Below are 21,070 nucleotides of genomic sequence, written 5' to 3' on the forward strand. Positions count from 1 at the left end.
TATAAATAATATATTAGGATTAAAGAAACATTGAATCATAACATACATTAGTGTGAGTGTAGGTTTAAGTATATGGTTTAAATAAATTTTAGCACTTAACTTTGGTTAGTGTTTAATATGTACAACATAAAATTAATTTACAATTACTATTTATTTAGAATAAATCTAAATAGATCAATCTAATTACATCTTTAAAACCATATATTTACATTTAATACATCTTTAACTACTTGAATATATCAAAAAGAGGAGGATAAAGATTAAATTTACAAAATAGATAATTATTAAGGTCATGGCTTACATTAACTTGTGATTGTGCAATATAGTTAAAATTATTGTTACACAAAGGACTAGGGTTAGGGTATGGATTAGGATTCAAATTATATTTAGATTAAGGTCAAGAGTAGGCTAAGGATTAGAAATGTTTTTTAAAAAGATTTTGGACTAATATATATCTAAATTATGTTAAGAATTAGGTAGGAGATTATGGTTTAGGAATATAGGGTTGGGGTATAGGTTCAGGTACAAAAGAAACATTTTAGTGTTAAGGTTAGAGGATTAGGGTTATTGTTAAGTTTTAAAAATAATATTTTAGTATATGAACATAAAACTTGGTTATGTTTAGTGTTAGGGTATGGATATGGACTAACATCATAGTTTACATTCACATTTAGAATTTAGTGTCTGTATGGTAGGGTTATGAATATAAGGTTTGAAACTTAACTTATTATCTAACCAGGCATTTACTGTTTAGAGTTAGTTGTAGGATTGAAGTAAGGGTTTCATATTATGCTCTGGGTAGGGTTCAATTAGGATGTACATATTAAGGTTAGTGTTACTATGTCTTTAGTTAAGATTGTATTAAATTAGCATTCAAATTAGGATAGAGTTATATACTTCAATTGCTCTTATGGTTCAAGCACAATTATTACTAAAGGATAGAATAGGGTTATGGTTCAAGTAGAGTGAAATATGAACTAGTTATAGTTAAGGTAAAAAAGTGAATTATAGTTATAGTTCAAGATTATGGTTAGAGTTTGATTATTAAATTCAAGGTCTAATATATACCTAAGATTTGGATTATTGTTGAATTAAAGATACAAATAGAGTAATAAGATAATATATTAAAGTTAAAAAAATATTTCATAAACATGTATTTAAGTGTGAAGTATAGGTTCATGTATAGGGTTTATACAAATCCTAACCATAAACTTTGGTTAATATTTAATATGTACAACAAAATAATTTACAATTACTATTTAGTTGAAATAAATCTAAAATATCAATGTAAATGCATGTTTAAACAATCTAAACATCTAATGCATCTAGAATCATCCATCGCTTCAACTTTAATTACGTGTCATATAAATTAAATACATCCAAACATCTAAAATACTAATTTTTAAATGAGCATCTACAAAACAAAAATTTTAATGAACATCTAACTATCAAAAAAAAGAGAAAAAACATAATCTAAATATAATTAATTTACAATGCAAATATAGAATTTTATATATATAGTAAAGCGAAAAACTAAAATACAATGTAATAAAATAATATAAAACAAATTAAAATACCTGGAAAAGAAGAAAAATAGCTAGGAGGTCAATAGAAAGCTCAAATCAGGGTCCCATCTCCAAATCATTATCAGCAGTAGTAAAAATGACAATAGGTTTTATATTTTTACAAATCGGGCACTCGATTGTAAACAAATTGGGTACCTGATTTTTAAAATATGGTTCAGGTGCCCGATCCATAATGGGTACCGGGTTCCTAAAAATTGGGTGCTCGTCTTTTAAGAAGTCTCATTCTGCAAAATGGACTTCCACGGAATTGAAACTCATCTTTGTGCACTTACCCTCTAATATATATTCAAAAAGAGCCTATACCATTGACTTCTCAATTGGGATTTTATTAACACTTTTAGGCACATTCAATGATGCTTAAGAGTAGTTGCAAGAGGACTATCGGTATCTTAGCACCACAAAGTCATTGGATAATCATTTTCGAGTATAATGGTCAATTTTAATCATAATTCCACAAGTTTTGACTTGGTTTTTTAATAGTAGATCACTATCTCACGTGAGTATGAATGGTCTACTTAGACTTGTCACATTTTAACAAGTATGAGGTATAATTAAATCATAATAATTAAGATTTAGATATAATCCTACTTATCAATCAATAAAAGGGAATAGTTAAAAGTAAATTAATTAATTAAAACATTTGAGTCTCACCTACACCTAATGCCTCACATTGTGAAAGTCTTATTTGTTAACCACTAGACAACTTAACATAGGCTTGAGTCAAATCATTTCTTGAAAGTCTAAGATGTAATTGATTCTTAGTCTAGAAATGAAAATAGAATCTTTTATAATCCCTGATACTAGCCACTATGATTTTGAATCTACAAATGACGTGCAATGAAAATGGGCTACCCTATACTCTATAATAATTATGGCTTATAGTAATATAGGACTACCTTGTTCATCTACAAGGAACTTAATTGTACTACAAATGAGGTGCACATACCCTACCCCCTCCTAGATTCAAACTTGTGACTTCTTTCAAGAGTTCAAATTTACCACAAAACCAAATTTAAGTAGACAAATCAACTTATATTTGATACAATAATACTACTTTCTAAAGGGAATAATCAAATCATAGAACATTTGAAAAAAAAAATTTAAGAATTCATCAATGAGTGAAAGCTTTGGATAGGAAGAGTTAAATATCAAGACTAACCTTGTGTTCCCATGTGGCTGCTTAAGTGCATCTTATGCTTATATTTAAGCAGTTTAGTGTTCTCATGGAAATTTAAAAGTGTCTATAAAGGATAATTTAGAATCTCTAGCTATTTTAGTAGAGCGGCTATTATTTAGCAATTGAAAATAAGCTAATGTGAAAAGAGGATGGGCTGAAAATAAGCAGTCACTACTTGGTCAAAAACACCACGTGGCTCCACAAACTTTTTTCCCTCTTTAAAAATAAAAGTATTATCTAATCAATTAATTCATAATTTAAGTTTTCTGCTTAAAAATAAGCAGCAAAACATATGTTCATAGGGCCACAAGCTCCACAATTATTTCCTATAATTGTTGAGCAGCCACTGCTTACCAAAATAAGCTAAGCAGTGGCATCGGACACACACTCTAAGTGTCTCTAACTTGAGGTTCTCTCAAGACTTGCTTCCAAGAAAATGTTCTATTTAAAGGTATTTTTCGGAAATGCCAAATGCATCCATAATCTCATCCAACTATTGAATGTTGTCAATTCAGTTTGTTTTCTTTTGGATGCCAACAAACGGTAAGTTGCCTATTTATTACAGTAGTGAAAACCACTTATTACTTGGAAACACAGGCTATTTTAGATTTTGTCCTGTATCTACAAGTGTCATACTTTCAGAGTGCTGATTAGTCCTCAATTTTTGAGGCAGATCCAAAAAAAACCACTGTTTTCCAGCTCGGTAATTAATTACTAATGAGCATTGGAATTATTTCTATATGCAGGCAGCAGAAAATCAGAAACCAAAGACTTATCGTGCGAGTTTTATATTCACAAGAAGCACAATTAGTATTTGCTTATTTAGACAAGCTCATTGCCACTGTTTGGGCGTTGAAAGTTGATGAGTCTAGTTACAAAACATCAAGAGGTAAATGCATTAAAATTTGAAAATTGCAGCACCACTTGATGGCTTGGAGGCAAATACATAGAGGCCCAAATCATTGTGATTGATCACTCCCTTCTCAATGCGAGATTGATAGAAGGCCTCCTGAAAACAGAAATGAAAAACAATTAAACTGCAAACCAACCATGATTAGCTATTATCAAAGGAAAAAAAAATACTTCAACACGTCCCAAAGGATAGCATCTTCCTATCATTATTATTCTTATTAAATTACTAAGAAGCAGACATAATTTACAGGTTCAGTACCTTTAAATTCAGGATGAATGAAGGGACAATGTTTTCTTTCACCAAAGCAACTGCACAACCACCCCATCCAGCTCCAGTCAGTCTTGCACCAAGTGCTCCACTGTCTCGGCAAACTTTAACAAGCTCTTCCAACTCAGGACAGCTGAGTAAAGACAAAAAGAATTGCAATGTTATAAAAGAAAACTTTGGACAAAAGCAAGGAGATTCCAATTACAATTCAACTGTAAAAAACGTGTTTCTCCTCAGCAATAAACAAGAGAACCAAACAGAAATACAAAAGCAATTGTTGATATTTGAGCATTTTTAGCAGTAAGTTTAGAAACATACATGCTTGAGCATTCATCCAGATTATTCCTTCTAATCAGGGACTGCACATCTCAGCATGACCCAAGTCTTACAATTTCCAGGCTTGTTTCAATTATCATTTTTGTAAGGTATATTGGAATGCCTTTCTAACTTTCAAAATAAAAATGTCATCTTTTTATAGCTTTTTAGCATCAACATCACCACAATTACTCACTTGTAAATTAGAGAAGACTAGAATTATGTCCTTTTCCCTATTAATTTTATTCAACTTTTGGCAATCCAAACAATTTCCATCAAGAGAAATTAGAATTCTGAAGCTAAAAAATGGGAAGCAATGAAGCTTGTTTCCATATTTATATTACCTATGAAAGACAATATCATACGAACAAAAAGAAAACACCATTCATCCCAAAGGTTTTCTACCAGATCTCTAGTAACAGGTACATCAGTGAGGTGGGAGACTGGGCAGTACCCCATGCAGGGCAATCACAAGGACATCACTGCAAACATATTTCCATATGCATATTAGCTGTCAGAGACAAGATTGTGTATCATGAGCAAGGCAGGACTGGACAACATCTCCACAGGAAGTTCTCTGTGGCTGACCTTCCAGATGCAGCGACCTAACCGAGGGCATTCCTCTCTAGGGGATTCATGGAAATATCCTACCATCCCAGAGTGGCTGCAGGACATTCAGATGTGCCTTCACACATGGTTGATAGAATGACCCCCTGCAATTAAAAGAAACAAAGCTTTGCGCTTCAAATAAACTAAAAAACTAAACATAAAACCATATACCTAAAAAAGCAACCCATCAAAGCACCTCAACATTGGAAACCATAAATATCCAAAACCCAACCTCTATTGCAATCACCAAAAAGGAAGACAAAGAGTGCGTCCCTAGTCCCCCAGTCTCCTGCAGACTGTACAGAAGAAGATATTTAACTTCATAGAAAGAATTTCTAAAAACAAAAAAAAGTGCATGGAACATGAAGGTCCCATTTGGCATCAACGGTTTTTAATTGGGTTGCACCTCAAAAGCACTGAGGCTGCCACCCCTAGGCCTTCATGCTGGTTTTGAAAAGCAAAAACTAAAAATAGTTCATGATTGCACTCCATAAATCCCAAGTATTGTATTCCATTTATGCTTTTGGATTGCCAAGTAAAACTCAATTCCAAGTAATACTGCTGTTCAGGTCGAATGATATTGAAAGTAAATATAATGATCTTAGTGAAGATGCTTGGATTTCTGTCACGTAAACATTGGCATTGCAACTTCCTATGAACCAATATGATGCAAAGTGTTGCACAGCAGCACAATTTTGTATAAATTTCAGTTCTTTTAATCATATTGTTTGCTTAAATGATAGGTTCCAACTTAATTCCAGTTATTGGTAAATTAATTTTATGTCTATTTCAATACATACCACCGACTGCTCCCCCAAAGAACTAACGAGGAAAATAAGTGCCATCCCAAAAAGCAGCTTCACGTTTAGAAACTTGGAGAAACACTAAGAAAAACAATGAGACAGGAATTTCCACTTGAAGTATATGTCAAAATTTGTTTCCAAGCTCACAGACAGAAGCTGAAAGTGTTAGCAATTGGCCAGCATCCCTAGCGGGGTTCGCAACATGGCTTAACCACCTCCTGTGGATTCTATAAGTCTAGTGATTACATCAGGCATTGGCAGGTTGATCTTTTGGTGCGATGGCAACCCTAGCCTCTAACAAGTAGTATCAGTACTTGGTCACAAGTTTGAATCCATGCAGGCCATGACGAGTGACGTTGGGAGGGGGATTGTTGGCAGTGGGTCAGCACCCCTCACAAGGTTCAAATCCATGCAAGCCATGGTGAGTGATGTTGGGAGGGAATTGTTGGCAGTGGGCCAGTGCCCCTCAAAAGGTTCGTGACATGGCTTAACTGCCTCCTATGGATTCTATAAGTCTAGTGGTTGTATCGGGCATTGACAAGTCGACCTTTTGGTGCAATGGCAAGCCTAGCTTCTAACAAAAAGTGGAGTTGTCATTAACTTTAAATAGTGAGAACACTCATTTTCCTATTAAGTTTGTGAAGCCTGCCACAAGAAATTAAAAAACACCAAATCTCTGAACTCTAGCAAACCTAGATGAATTCAAGATTCATGTCCCATACCAAGAATACCATGACCAAACCTAGAAAGTCTATCAGAGGTAAGGTATCTTTTATGCAGAGCAAGCCACGTGAATGCCCCTGCCTTGGAACAACTGCACAATGCCAAAAAAACCAAATTCTCTGTTGTTGGTGACCAAAGGGCCAGCTAGCATTGACTGTTAACCAGATTTTACTGTATACTTCCCACTGCCACACTTAGATAAAATCAATCTGTCAGGTTCATGGTTCAGGCCAACAAATCTTGATTTTAGAATGGTGAATATAGTTTTCTTCTCGACAGGGGGGGTAGGGAGATCAGAGAAGTTCTTCCAACAAACCTTTCCAACAGCCAATGAGGAAGGAAAACATAAGTAGTTGCATAACTTAGAACCCGAAAGAGGTTCCAGCACTGCTTGTGCCCTTGTCAAGTTACCAGGTGTGTTTAGAGGGGGATAATTATTCCACAGGTAAGCCCAAAAGGATGCCTTGTTACCCCAATTGATCTCCTATATGGTACGATCAAACTGGTAAGCAAGCATCTGTACCAATTATTAAATGATAGCTGCTCCTCATGTTATTACAGAGGGCATTCAAATTTGAATGTCAAGTTTCTCATAAGGAAACCAGAGACTAGAGGGCATTCATAGTCGAATGTTGGGATTCTCAAATGGGAACCTCATAGAGAGAGATTCACAGAGAATCTCTTAGGGACAATCCTCCATGTTCCTTGTTCTGGTCCCTCCTCTCCATCCCCTCTTTCACTCCTTCCTTTTATATTGTTGATACCAATTATGTGGAAAGTCGCGACGTTATTCAGTCATGATATTTCAATAGTTCCACTATATTATAGTCGCTCATGATATTTCAATTTTATTATTAGTTCATATTTATTATATTTAATGTTCTTTAGTTATATATCATATTTCCATATGATTATAACAATAATAATTATTTATGTTTTCATTATGATAATTAAAAATTATAATTTATAATTGTATTTTATAATTTCTTTATTTAATTTTATTATTATTAAATCTGTCTTATAAATAGAGACATTACAGATGATTGGTGGAAGGTATAGCCTTACCAAAGACCCAGTTCCCTCATGTGGGTAATTAATCTGTTCCAACCTTCAGCCAATAGGATGAACGGAAAGGGAGATAACGAGTCACCTTGACGAATACCTTGGGAAGCCAAGAAGAAACCACAAGGCGAGCCATTAATTAAGACCGACAGTTTTGCACCTGTAATACAAGACATCACCCAGTTGATCCATTTCCAATGGAAGCCCATCTTATTCAATATAGCCAGCAAGAACTCCCAGCTAACTCCATCGTAAGCTTTCATCATATCCAGTTTTAAAACCATGGTAGGGGATCCTTCAGGTTTTATAGAATGTAAGACCTCATGAGCAATCAGGGTACCTTCCATAGGTTCCCTGCCTGAGACAAAACCACCTTGTTGCTCTGATATGATATGGGAAATAACCTTTGCTAACCTCGAAGCTATTGCTTTAGTGAAGATCTTATAAATGTTATTACAAAGGGAAATCAATCTGAAATCTGCAAAGGATACTAGGTAATCATTTTTAGGAATGAGAGTAATAAAAGTTGATTTGAACAGTCTTAACATATTGGCATGAATCCTTGATTCTTCAATAGCCAACAAGATATCATTACCTATAAAATCCCTGCACTTCTGGAAAAAAAGGGGAGTAATGTCATTAGCACCCAGTGCCTTTTCATGAGCCACACCAAAAATAGCATCTCTGATTTCTTTTAAGGAGAATAGTCTCCACAGATCAATGTTCCACTCATCTAAAACAAGTCTAGGAATGCAGTTGAGGATGTCATTATTGCTTTGGGAACTACCATCAGGTCTCGACAAATTCTCATGGAAGGGGACTGCCTCCCTATGGATATCCTCCTCATTATTCAATACATTATCAAGAGCACCCGACATTTGAAAGACTGCATTTTTATGCCTCCTAATCTTAGCTGAAGCAAGAAAAGACTGAGTATCCCCATAGTCATCAACCAACAAGAACTCTCTAGATCATTGTCTCCGATACAAGTCTTCTCTCGCTAAAGACTCGTCAAGCTTCAACCTTAATTCCTTCTGAATATCATATACCTTTGTGTTAATCACTCACCATGACACATTCGTTCCATTGTTCTAGCTGTTGTAACGGATTTTTCTTTTCTTGAAAAATGCTACTGAAGACTGTTGAGTTTCATTCTGTGATACATTGCTTTAGGTACACCAACTTGTTTGCTAGTTGAAACATTCTTGACCCTTCAAATAAAAGGACATTCACTCCACCATTGAAGCAGAAGTGACATGAAGTTCTTGTCGAAAAAATAAGTGTGAACTCCAAGTTTTTAATTTGTTTTTAATATTTATTGGTAGACCACACAAATTTGGCACAAGTGTGAACTCCATCGTAAATCCATTTTCTTAGAAGAACTAGGATTTCCTCCAACCCTTCTCACAATCTTCTGAAGGTGGATTCGGCTATATTGGAGGTTGGACCACACAATCAAGTTTGAGTGGTGACAAATGCAGCCAATGTGTGCAAGGCTACATGAAAGTTAAATAAGGCAACCTATAGACATATTTGACTTCTTGTTGTGTGCACACCATAGTAATGCACTTAAGGAAAGGGAAGAATCAGTTGGGTCAAGGCCGAAAACAATTGTTAATGATGCTAGAGGTGCAGATATTTATCTGCAACCACCACCACACTTCACATGCAATCTTTAGGATTTTATGTAAGAAGGAATTCTTGAAAGTTGTAGAGACAAGGTATGCATTGTTTTTAATTCTCTTGAAGAAGATGCTCGAGTTGCAAGAGACGTAACAAGTAAAACTATGATGGAAATGGAATTGATGGCCTGAGGCTAAGACAATCCAGAGGAAGGAAATGAAGACCTTGGTGAAAAGTGATGTTCTTTTGGGCAAGGAAAACAATCGTCTCCATCACTACTCCAGTCTTCAAAGTGATTATGTAAGGGGATGCCATTGCACTTAACATTAAAGAGGTGTATGAATGCATTGATTCTATGCTTTACCAAATGAAGATTGTTGTACAACAAATTAAATCCACATTACAATTCTACAATGAACAAATTTGGTCTATTATTCATTAAAGATGGGAGAAGCTCGACACTCCCTTGCGCATGGTTGCCTACGCATTGAACACAAAGTGGTATGTGCAAAGGCCTTGAAGATTTACTACCAACAAGATGCTCAAGTCAAAGCAAGGTTCTTAAAGGTGATCAAAAAGATGTATGATCATTCCTATTGGTTGGATAAATTTGGCCACTCTTAAGGGTTAGTTTAAGAAGGCCAAGATAGATAGGGAAACTGTCACAGGAGGGCACAATTTTGCAGTGGCCTGTGCAAGGGCTGACTTCTTTGATTAACTATCTAGCCTTTCATTTTCTATTTCCTTTCTCTATTTCTTTTGATAAGAGGGACTAGTCAAATCATAGCCTCATCAACTTCATTAAGTGGAACAAGCTTACTTCTAAGAGTGCAGAGAAGCTTTTGGCTATACAAAGCACCTTGTATCTCATTGACTACAGCACACTTACATACAAGGAGGTTAACCATCATGATGGGATACATAGCCAGAGAAACTGACACAGGTTGATGATGATGCAACACGAAAAGGGCTGGTTGGCTGTAATATGCCCATTATTTGGGTATCGGAAACTAACTAAATAATTAAATTTTAGTTGACAGGATATAATAAATTTTCTGATGACTTAATTTAACTATTTATCAAAGTATTAGAATAACTCAAGTGGTCAGTTAAAAAAAGAAAACAATTAAAAAGTCATTTTTTTTAAATAATTCCCTCAGTTCAAATCAAATAAAAAGGATAAAAAGAAAAGGAAGATGAAGAGATGGGAGGTGGAAAACAAAGGGTCACTGCAATGGAGCTTTTAAAAGGAGAGGGGCTCAGTCTGGTTATGTTTTTGGTTAATTAACTTAATTATATTCTATTGGAGAATTTGAGAGCTTTGGCTTTCAGAAGGTTTGAGGACAGAAACCCGAAATTCAGAGTCAGTGGACAGAAGCGCATTGTCAGGTTAGAGCTATCGTCCAGGTATCTTACATTTTAATGCAGATTGTTCAATTTTGTAAGCCCCTTAAGCCCAAATTGCATATTATTTTTGGTGATGGGAAGTATTGTGTTGAAATACAAATGTTTTGAGGAATATATTGTTTTATTACTCACATAGGTCCACTTGACTCTGAGATTTAATTCTGGAAGTAGTCTTATTTATCTGATATATTTACCATGTAGTATGATTGAATTATTCTTTGATGGGATGACATTCTCTTAAAGTTCAAATTTCAAGTCAATAATTATATTGTATGATATTCCAGTAATCCCAAGGAAACGGACTGTTCAAGTCATAAACCTATCTATGGCATTCATAATAAAACTGGTTATCAAACTGTGCCTCTGTTCTGTTTTTTTGTGAATTTCCTGAGCAAGAAGAGAGCAAGTTCATAATTATGGGCTTAACTTTCCAGGTTGTATGAACATTTGAACACCTAGTAATGGAGGAGAACAATTATTACTCAGTGACAGATTCAATTTCCTCCTGGGTGTAGTTGAGGTATCGTTCTGTAGAGAACATTGAAAGTTATATGTTTGGGAGCTTATGGAATCAGAGAATTTTATTAGTAGGAGGAACTGGGAATTAGTTGGTTTCTGATTCCACTACTTGGCATTCAATTCAAGTGTGTTTCTCTTATTTTGAGCTGCAATGTCAGAGCTGTTTTTGTAAAGACCATGTGTGGAAGAGTTTGTAGTCCTCTGTGATGCTGCCGTGAGTGAAGAAGCTGGGCATTGCCATGAGTGAAGAAGCTAGACCTTGCCATGAGGGAACTAAGTCATTCCTTGCTCATCTATTCAAGAACCGTTACAGTAATAATTCTTGCTGTGTTTCTAATTATAATTTTGTGTACAATTTGATGACTGTTACAGAGCTGGGAAAACCTTTCAACATTTCCTGAATTTGTCGAGAGTTTATTTTGGTGGTGTTAAAAGTTGTGATAAATGTTTTCATTCCTCGATTAAAAACTTAGTTATTACAAAGATATCTTCCATCTAAATATCATGAATGATGGGACCATACACACACGTGAATGATGGCATCTCTGAGCAAGGAGGGACATAATCTACAGGCACAGGCTCGGTGATTCTAAGCAACAAAGAAATGAGAACCAAGATTTAATTCTCAGTCCTGTGTACTCATTGATGTTGGAGCCCAGAAAATCTGAGTAATACAGAGACATGGGATTATTTATTGGCATTTCTCAGATCAATTGTTACTTCTAATTTTGAGCACTGGAACCGTCAGTTCCAGGTTGATGATTTGATTTGGCACACGTTTGAAGAAGTTCTGGTATGAGGCATGGAAGGATCCTATTGGTGCACCACTGTCAATTACTCTCAGTTGCAGGAATCAATCTGAGATGTTTCCTTTTGTTGCTGCGAAGATTTCTGTGCAAAGCATTGAACGTTTATCTGGTTATCCATTGGCGGTATTGAGTGATAAGTGGAAGCTGTGAACGGCTCCAGTCTGCTAACTGAAAACCTGCCCTACATACTGTCTTTCTCTGAGTTTCGGGGTATTTTGAGTCTGCTTTCAATCATTATGGTTGTCAAACTTAATGGTGAAAAAGGGTCTCCTTGTTCTGAACATTGTTGCTGTACACTGTTGAGACATTTTCAGACCCAAACATGTGACTTAAGGTTAGCATATGACTTTCTGTTATGTAATCTGATTTCTGTCAACAGTGAACTAATTTGGAAATGCATACATTTATTATCGGATAATTTTAGCTGTGACATTTATGAGTGCAAACAATATGAATGAAAATGAAGTTATTACAAACAAACCTAAGCTTACAAACTGTTTGTGTAAATGACTATTAATCATCTTTGTGAAAGGAAGTGGAAATATTTAGTATGGACTCTGCAGGGATTCCAATAAACATTAGTGAGTGAACCTTTCATATGAACCATAAGCACAACATCTGTCTAGCACTACAAAACAGGAAAAAAAAAGATCCAGATTTGGGGTGGCTCAGTACATTGGTGTTGGTTTGGAAGAGCTTGAGCATGTGAAACCTACGTTGCCAGGTCTGCACCCTGGATCCTCAAACCAGGTACGAGTGCGAACCTGGTATGGGTTCACAGCTGGATCTGCACAGGGTCCGCACTTGGACCTGTGGGTTTGCATGGGTTCGAACCACTACGGACCTGCAAAGATGCACGAACCATATGCAAACCGCATGCGGGCCCGGGGGTACTCAGTCCGGACCCGGGCAGACCCAGTGTGGACCTTCAAGGACCAATGAGCATAAAGAGGAAATGTGGGACCAAAAACAACTTAAAATACATTTTTTATTGTTTTTTCCCCTCCTAACCCTAAAACGACCCTATTAAGGAGGCTACAAACTACATTTCGTTTCACATTTTCTCTTTCATCTAACTCTCTCATTTTGCTCTCTCCATCTTGCAAGTTTGAAGAAAGGTGATTGAATTGGAAGGTGATCACTTGGGAAGTTACTATTAAAACTGTAACTTCGATTATCATGCTGATCTGACTGTACAGATCACACAGATCTGATCTAGCATTATATATTTATATATATATATATATATATCTTCCTTTATAAGCATTATCGGTGTCTCCTTAGGGATAGTGGTTATTAAGGATAACCTTAACTAAAGTTAGTTAATGTCTTTACAAATCATATTCTTCATTGAGCGCCGATTATGGGAGTTATATTATAGGGCCGACCTAGATAGGGTCATGTCCCTTCAAGGGACACGCCCTTTGGTTACCCGATATATATGAGATAGAAATGTGGATAATGAACAAACAAGTACAAAGAAGTCTGTTCATTAGCATTCTCTGCCTCATTCGAATTAGTAGCAGAATATACTTTATTGCAGAATTATCATATCAGCAAGAAGGACTAATATTCATCTGCAGATCAAGACCATCTCCAGCACTATATAGGTTATACATCAGTTTGATTTACAAGCAGAATTTGCAGAAACTTTACATGGTATCAGAGCTCTGGTAGTCGAACCTAGGCTCTGCAAATTAAACAATCAGACTTAGTATATCTAGCATCATTCTTCTATCATCAATGGCATACAGAACAGAATTAAGAGGACAGGTATGATCATTGAATAAAGTGCAAAATGGTGATCTGGTGGATGTTCATCCTCTGTCTTGCAACGATCTTGATATCATGCGTTGCAGATGCAGAAGCAGAAGCAGGAGGAGAGTCCTTTGTCTTGACCCTAGATGCCACCAATTTCTCCGATGATGTGTCAAAGCATCCTTTCGTTGTTGTCGAATTTTATGCCCCCTGGTGTGGGCAGTGCAAGCATCTTGCACCTGAGTATGAGAAAGCTGCAATCAGTCTAAAACAAAACAAAAAAACAAAAAAAATAATAATAATGATCCACCCATCGTCTTGGCTAAGGTTGATGCTAACAAAAAATCATATAAAGCCTTGGCTGGTGATTATGGAGTGAGAGGGTTTCCAACTTTGAAAATCAATCGGAAAGGCAAAGCAAACATTCAGGACTGCAATTGTCCAAATGAAGCAGATGGTATTGTTGAATATTTGAAAGAGCAAGCTGGTCCAGCATCTGTAGAAATCAAGTCTGCAGAAGAGGCTGGCAGTCTTATTGGTGACAAGAAAGTATTCATTGTAGCTGTATTCTCTAAATTGGAGGGTGACGAATTCAGAAATTTCATTACTGTTGCAGAGGAGTTATGTTCAGAATCTTAGATTATGAATTTGGTCACACAAATTGATTCTACAGTCCTTTCTTTGAAGGATTTTCCCATTGAACCACCGACAGTTTGGCTATTTAAGCCTGTTGATGAGCGATATGCTGATTTTCAGGATTTCAATATTAAGGCATTAAAATTTTTTTAAAAAGGTTTGTTGAAGAAGCCAATATGCCTCTTGTAGCAGCTTTGACCAAGGACCATGCAAATCATCCTCATGTGTTGAAATTCTTCAACACTCCAGATTCCAAGGCTGTGTTCTTTCTCAATTTTAGTGGAGACAACATAGAAGCATATATATCTACATATCAAGAGCTAGCAAAGCATCACCAAGGAAAACATGTAAAATTTCTCCTAGCTGATCTTGAGGCTAACAAGGTGCTTTGCAAAGTAAATTCAAGAAGTACTTTGGTCTCAAACATGAGGGTGTGCCATCCTTTCTTATTCATGATACATAAGATCGAAAGTTTCTTAAGGAGCAAATTAAGGCAAAAGAAATGGAATCCTGATTGAAGGAGTACTTTGACGGAACATTAAAGGAGTGCAAAAGTCTGAGCCCATACCTAAAAAGAATGATGATTCTGTGAAAATTGTTGTGACAGATTCTCTTCAAGAAATAGTCATAGATTCTAGGAAGAATGTGCTTCTGGAGTTCTATGTTCCTTGGTGTGGGCACCGCAAGAAACTGGCTCCTACTCTGGATGAATTGCAGTTACTCTTCAACATGAAAGTAACATGACAATTGCTAAATTGAGTTGTGTCCCTTGATCTTTTCCTCTGAGAATGTTCATGCAGGAAAAGGAGGATTGATATCAAAGTGCATAGAGGAAGCCACCAATGTCAAAAGGGAATAATTTCCAAAAGCATTCAAACATTTCCAAGGCTCGTGGCTATACAGCCACGAAAATGCACTTCCTTTACATTGCTTTTTCTGAATTTTCAAAAAAAAATCTAAGTCCTCTCCTTCGTAAGGAAGTGCATTTTCGTGGCTGTATAGACGTTGCCCATTTCCAAGTGCATTCTAAACATAGCAGAATATTTTTCTGTTTAAGGTTTAATGTCAATAGGGATATTACATTATATTCATTTCTGAGTATGAGTTAAAGAATTAAAACTGGTTAAACCAATAATTTTGAGATAAATCTGGACTAAGTGACAAACAAAAAATTCTCATGGTTTGATAATGACTCGTAATCCCTTGTGAAGTTTTCCATAAACTTTGGCTAGATAACTAGAGGGGACCTTCCAGTGTTCACATTGAGAGGGAGTCCTTCCAAAAGTAGTTAACCTAAACTTTAGAGGGAGCAGATAGGAAACTTCTAAACTCTTCACTAAGGGAGTAGATCACATTAGGTGTCATGGACCCCAGATACTTCAATTTCGTTTGACTTATAGCAATCTTGGATAAATTGAGAACTTGCATACGTGGATTCAATCCACCTTAGAAATGCTTGAACTTAAGAGGGAGTTTATATATGGGCCTACTTTCACCTAGTTTTGCATTATAAACTCCTCCTTTGGGGATTCATATGTATTAGCATTTCTTTTACATATATTTTTTAAATGGGCTATGTATTTAGCCTAGGCTACATTATTGGTTGTGGTTGTTATGATCATTGACTATGTTATAGCAAAGTCTAACCTCTTTTATATAGTTAAGTCTATAATTGAGATATTTGGATATTGTGCATGATCATTTATTTGATATGTGAATATAGCATAGACTATATTGTTTGTATACATATGTGGCTAAATTCATCTATGTGATTATATTTTTATGATTTGTGGATAGTGGCAATCCACGGTTTGAATCTTCTCAACTCAAGAATGGAGTACTTGGTGAACTTAATGTCCAGATACTAGTACTCGGAGCACTTGGTGAATATCATGTATCTGATATTTAGATACCAATGCAGGTGACATCATGGATTTGATATTCGATTTAGTACTTGATGGACTTAATGTACGGGTGACATCATGGATGTTATGTCAAATTTAGTACTCTCAAACTAGAACCAAAATGAGTGATTTATCTAAATCAGAACCATCAATATTTCAAATGCTATTTGGAAGGATGCTATGATGGAAGAATACCAATCCTTTATTGAGAATGATGTTTGGGAAATTGTTACAAGGCCTAAAAAAAAAATCTATTGTTTCTTCTAAATGGATATTTAAAATCAAGCATGCTGCTGACGGTAGCATTAAGTCAGATTTGTAGTTAGAGGATTCTCTTAGAAGGAGAGAATTGATTATGAAAAAACCTTTGCTCCAGTTACCAAATACACCTCAATAAGAGCAGTCCTAGCTATTGCAGCATCAAAGAGATGGAAAGTACATCAGATAGATGTGAACACAACATTTTTGAATGGAAAGATTACAAAAGAGACCTATATCTTCTCCAATGGAGACTAATCTACACAAACTTAAGGAAGCAACTGCAAAAGCACCCTCCATAGATTGGGCCTCTTCTGTACCTAGTAAATACAAGACCTAATATTTGTTATGTTGTTAATGCTTTAAGTCAGTTTATGTGTAAGTCAAAGGAGATCCACCTAGTTGCAGTCAAACACTTTATGAGATACTTACAAGGCACTCTTAACCTTGGGCTCTAGTATGAGAGAGTTGACTTGGACTTACATGAGTACACAGACTCAGATTGGGCTGGAAGTGTTACTGATAGGAAAAGCACTTCAGAATGTTGTTTCAAGTTAGGCTCAACAATGATATCTTGGATTTGCATAAAGTAGGTATCAGTAGCATAGAGTTCCATAGAAGCTGAATACATTACCGCAGCAATGGCATCTCGAGAGGTAGTTTGGCTTAGAAAGTTACTTGTGGGATTATATGGTCGACCCATGAATCCTACTATTATTCATTATGATAATCAGAGTTCCATCAAGCTTTCTGTGAATCCAGTTTTTCATGACAGGTCCAAGCGTATTGAAATTCCTTACCATTATGGAAGAGATATGGTAGATAGGAATACTGTAAAATTAGAATACATTTGCACTGTAGATCAGGCAGCAGATATTCTTACCAAACCTCTCTCTCGAGTGAAGATAGATCATTTCAGGAAAAGACTTGGTATGGTTGAATTGTAATCCATTTGTATCCTTTAAATTATTATTAAAATAATTTTTATTGTGAGGCTATTGATTGTTTTTTTTTTTTTTTTTTTTTGGTAAACGACCAAGGCCTTGATTATATTTATTAACAAAAATTGGTAATTTACAACAGAGTTTCTCCGTTCAAATGGGCACTGGTAGGAAAGAACGTAGAAGAAAACCTCCAGTCTAGCTCGGGACCAAAGTCTTTTATTATTACATCATAAAAGGGGCATACCCTAGTCAGATTACTACAAATTTTATGATTGCTAAAGAGAAAATTGTAATATAAATTGCTACAATCTTCAAGGATACTTGGATGCAGCTGAGACCAATTTTAATTGAGCCACTCCTACCATTGTGCCTTACACACCTCTCATTACTAAGCGGAGCACTCAACCCTACCTTCTTGACTTAGCAATCAAATTTGTTATTGATAAAATTGCATACGTCTTTATTCAATAATGGATGTCTTGGAGCAGATAACTATTACTTTTTCTTTTAATTATTTCTAATAATTCCTACATACTTAAAATAACACATTCGTCATGATAATTATGTTCTTACTTTAACTAAATCCTTAGAACAACAAAAATTATTAATGTTGAATGCCTTTCAAGCAAAACCTAACATCTTGTCTTTTAAAAGATGATACTATACTTTTATATATTATTTCATTAAGCTCATTAACATTCCTATAATATTCAATTATAAAAGCGAAACCTATATATCCTCACTAAAGCTAGGAGAGTAAGTTTCAATCTGCCCTTCAGACATCACCTGTAGCTAATCTCGAAAAGAATCACACAAACTAAAATAACACTAACTACATAAATTACTGCTTAGTTCCATTCAGCACCTCTGATCTCAACACCTCAGACTTGGATGCTAGACTTAAATATTTGGCGTTGTGCTGACACAGATTTTGACTCCCAACCCATCGAGCCCTACCAAAGAGGCATTCGAAAACATAGAACCTTTCTTGATGTAAATACTGATTATCCTTAAAGATTTTAATTAGAAATGAAATTTAAAACTAATCATCATATACCATACTATCCAATTTACATATTCATAACAATTCTTCATAACTATATTAGGATACATCTCAGGTAAAGATATGCAACGTTCACAAAAAGATAACCCCTTTCCAAAGTCTAAAATAAAATCTATTATTAATATAATCTGTGTCCATACTGAGTATAAAGACGTGCCCATATACATCACCAAATTTACATACAGAGGCAATAAAACTGCCCGTTTCTATTTTACATACCACTGTCAAATTACTGTATTTTAACATAAACCAAAACCCTAGTATGACCTAACATAGCCTAATTTACATTAATGTTTAAAGAGACTGAAAGCTTTATATAGACTGAAAGCTTTATATAAACAAAAGCCTTTTAAACAGATTCCCTTTATCTGAAGGAGACTATGCTTCATGATCCAGTCATCTTACTTGAACAAAACCAACAAAAAACTTGAAACCAACAACTCCACGGCACCTCTTACTTCTTCCAATATACCATGATTACTTCCACAACATCATTTGGGTTTTCTGCCTGAAAATATGGAGAAAATTTGAAAGAGGACCTTTCTCTGCTGGTCTTTTCAATATTGGGGGTACAAAAATCCAACCTGTCTAAATTGTCAAATCCCAGTCCTGGATGAATGTAAGCCTTAAAAAGACTGAGATAGTCGGTGAGCCATTCGTGTCCACCATTCACCGTGATCTTTCTACAAGCCAGGAGAAAATGAAAACAAGATTCCATCTTGGGCCAAGCCATGTTGAAAGCTACCCTATCTCTTATAAATAGGGCGGGTCTCCTAGGGTTATTTGCCACAACAAGATTCCCCGGGGGATGTTCCATATACATCTCAAGAAGTGCCACTCTCAAATCTTCATCCAAACTCATAATAGGTTCCATTATACCTTTACACCAAGTAGAGTCAAAAATATTAAGATAGAGTCTTACCATAAGCCATTTGTTAATCCCTGCTTTAGCCATGCAACCGATGAAAGTGCCTATAACGTCACTATTCGTCCACCAGGTGTACTCATACTTAAAAATTCCTTCACTGATAGCTCTACTCACTGCAATGCGAGTCATTCCGTCGACGGCCCTAAGGATCCGATTTCATCTTTCAGTTTGATGTTACCACGAAAGGCCATTGTACATGCCTCGGTGGTATGATAAGCGCTGATATTAATATCCATCTTTCAAACTTGACAAAACCAAATGATAGAGACCGGGTTCTTTGTCCAAATTAATAGGTCTAAAAGGCGAAACCTCTAGAAGCTCCTCGATTTTCCTAAATTATCGAAGAATCTTTTCTTCACCTCAGAATGATTATGCAAACATGCTATGGCCAACCTACCTAGAAGTCTATATAATCCTAATTAAATCTGTAGCTACCTAACTAAAGACCTAAGGAAGTTGCTCCACTAAAACCTTTACTAGCCTCGGTGTCTATAACATACCAACTTATAATCCCCTAATAACTATGTATCCCTCGGGAAATCTATAAAACAAGCTATGTAAAGATATGTTAATACCCCAAGAAACCTATCTAAGATAATAGCTCGCCTAATCTAGCTTTCCTATAGACGTCTATTACGTAATACCGAATATAAATTCTAGACTAAATCAAAACTAACATTGATAGAGAAAACTTAGGAGGTCATTGGCCATTTATGAATTCCAATAAGTTGACACCATCGGCCCCTTTATTAGCTAGAAGGTTTGCCTTTTGATTACCTTCTCAAAATATATGAAATATCCTGATATCCTCAAACCTATCTATCATATAAATAACTTTTTCTAACTTCGAGTTCAGGATCCAATTTGGAGTAGCTTTGTTCCTTATTGCATTTAAAACGATTTGAGAATCACCTTCAATGATGAGTTTTGATAATCCTAACTGATGACCTAGCTTTAGCCCTTCTTCTAATGCTTCAAACTCTACCAAGTTATTAGAAGTAGGGCTAATTGCCATTTCTTTTTTAGCAATCCACTGACTTGTGTCATCATTGATGATGCAGCCAATTCCTGCTAACCCTGGATTGCCTCTAGCTGCTCCGTCAAAATTAAGCTTCGCCCAACCCTTCATTGGGGGGTCCATTTACAACATTTCCTTGCCTACTTGCTTTTCTTAAAGTAAACAAGATGAGGATTTATTAGATTAGGCCATATCTTTTTGATTTGACCATCCCAAGAAGAAAAGGAACCTTCTTCCATTCTCAATTTCCTAAGATGGGAATTAACTATTTCAACTATGCTAGCTTCTATTTTTTGAGCTAACTCTTCTGTTACCATCTCAATACCGCTAAAAATTCTTCTGTTCTTTTCTTTCTAGACTTCCCACATGAGAATGGAGGGACAGATGATACAAAGTTTACTATAGATGCCCTTGCATAGATTTGAAGGCCACCCTTTGAGAAAGTCAATAAAGTTTTCTAGAAATGGAGAAATCCAGCCTAACTTTTGACTAAGCCATTCCCAACAAACTCAAGAGTATGGGCATCTATATAGTATATGGTCTACATTTTCACTGTTATGCTTGCAAAGAACACACCTCGACGGACCTTCAATACCTATTTTACTGAGTCTATCTGCCATCAAAATCCTATTTTGAAACGTTAGCCATAAGAAGAAACTAGCTTTTGGCAAACAAGCAGGATCCCAACAGAGTTTAAGCGGGATTTCCACCTCCTCCCATCTCTTAGAATTGATCAGCACTTTGTAAC

The 21,070-nt window shown here is 35.8% G+C and overlaps 1 protein-coding gene and 1 pseudogene across 1 annotated transcript in view; one reads left to right on the forward strand and one right to left on the reverse strand.

Moving 5' to 3' along the window:
* Positions 1 to 2,980: 2,980 nt before the first annotated feature.
* Positions 2,981 to 21,070, reverse strand: part of GALK (Mevalonate/galactokinase family protein) — a 135,022-nt gene continuing 116,932 nt past the window's right edge. The window contains exons 12-13 of the mRNA XM_089788565.1: positions 3,935 to 4,076; positions 2,981 to 3,772 (exon numbers count right to left, since the gene is read on the reverse strand). Of these exons, the coding sequence (XP_089644691.1) occupies positions 3,662 to 3,772; positions 3,935 to 4,076 (253 nt within the window). The 3' untranslated portion in view covers positions 2,981 to 3,661. The remainder of the gene's footprint in view (positions 3,773 to 3,934; positions 4,077 to 21,070) is intronic.
* LOC149553062 (protein disulfide-isomerase pseudogene) lies at positions 13,612 to 14,980 on the forward strand (annotated as a pseudogene).

Source organism: Cupressus sempervirens, chromosome 6, assembly GCF_028749045.1.
Source record: "Cupressus sempervirens isolate cs-2001-9-10 chromosome 6, ASM2874904v1, whole genome shotgun sequence".
Lineage (NCBI taxonomy): Eukaryota > Viridiplantae > Streptophyta > Pinopsida > Cupressales > Cupressaceae > Cupressus > Cupressus sempervirens.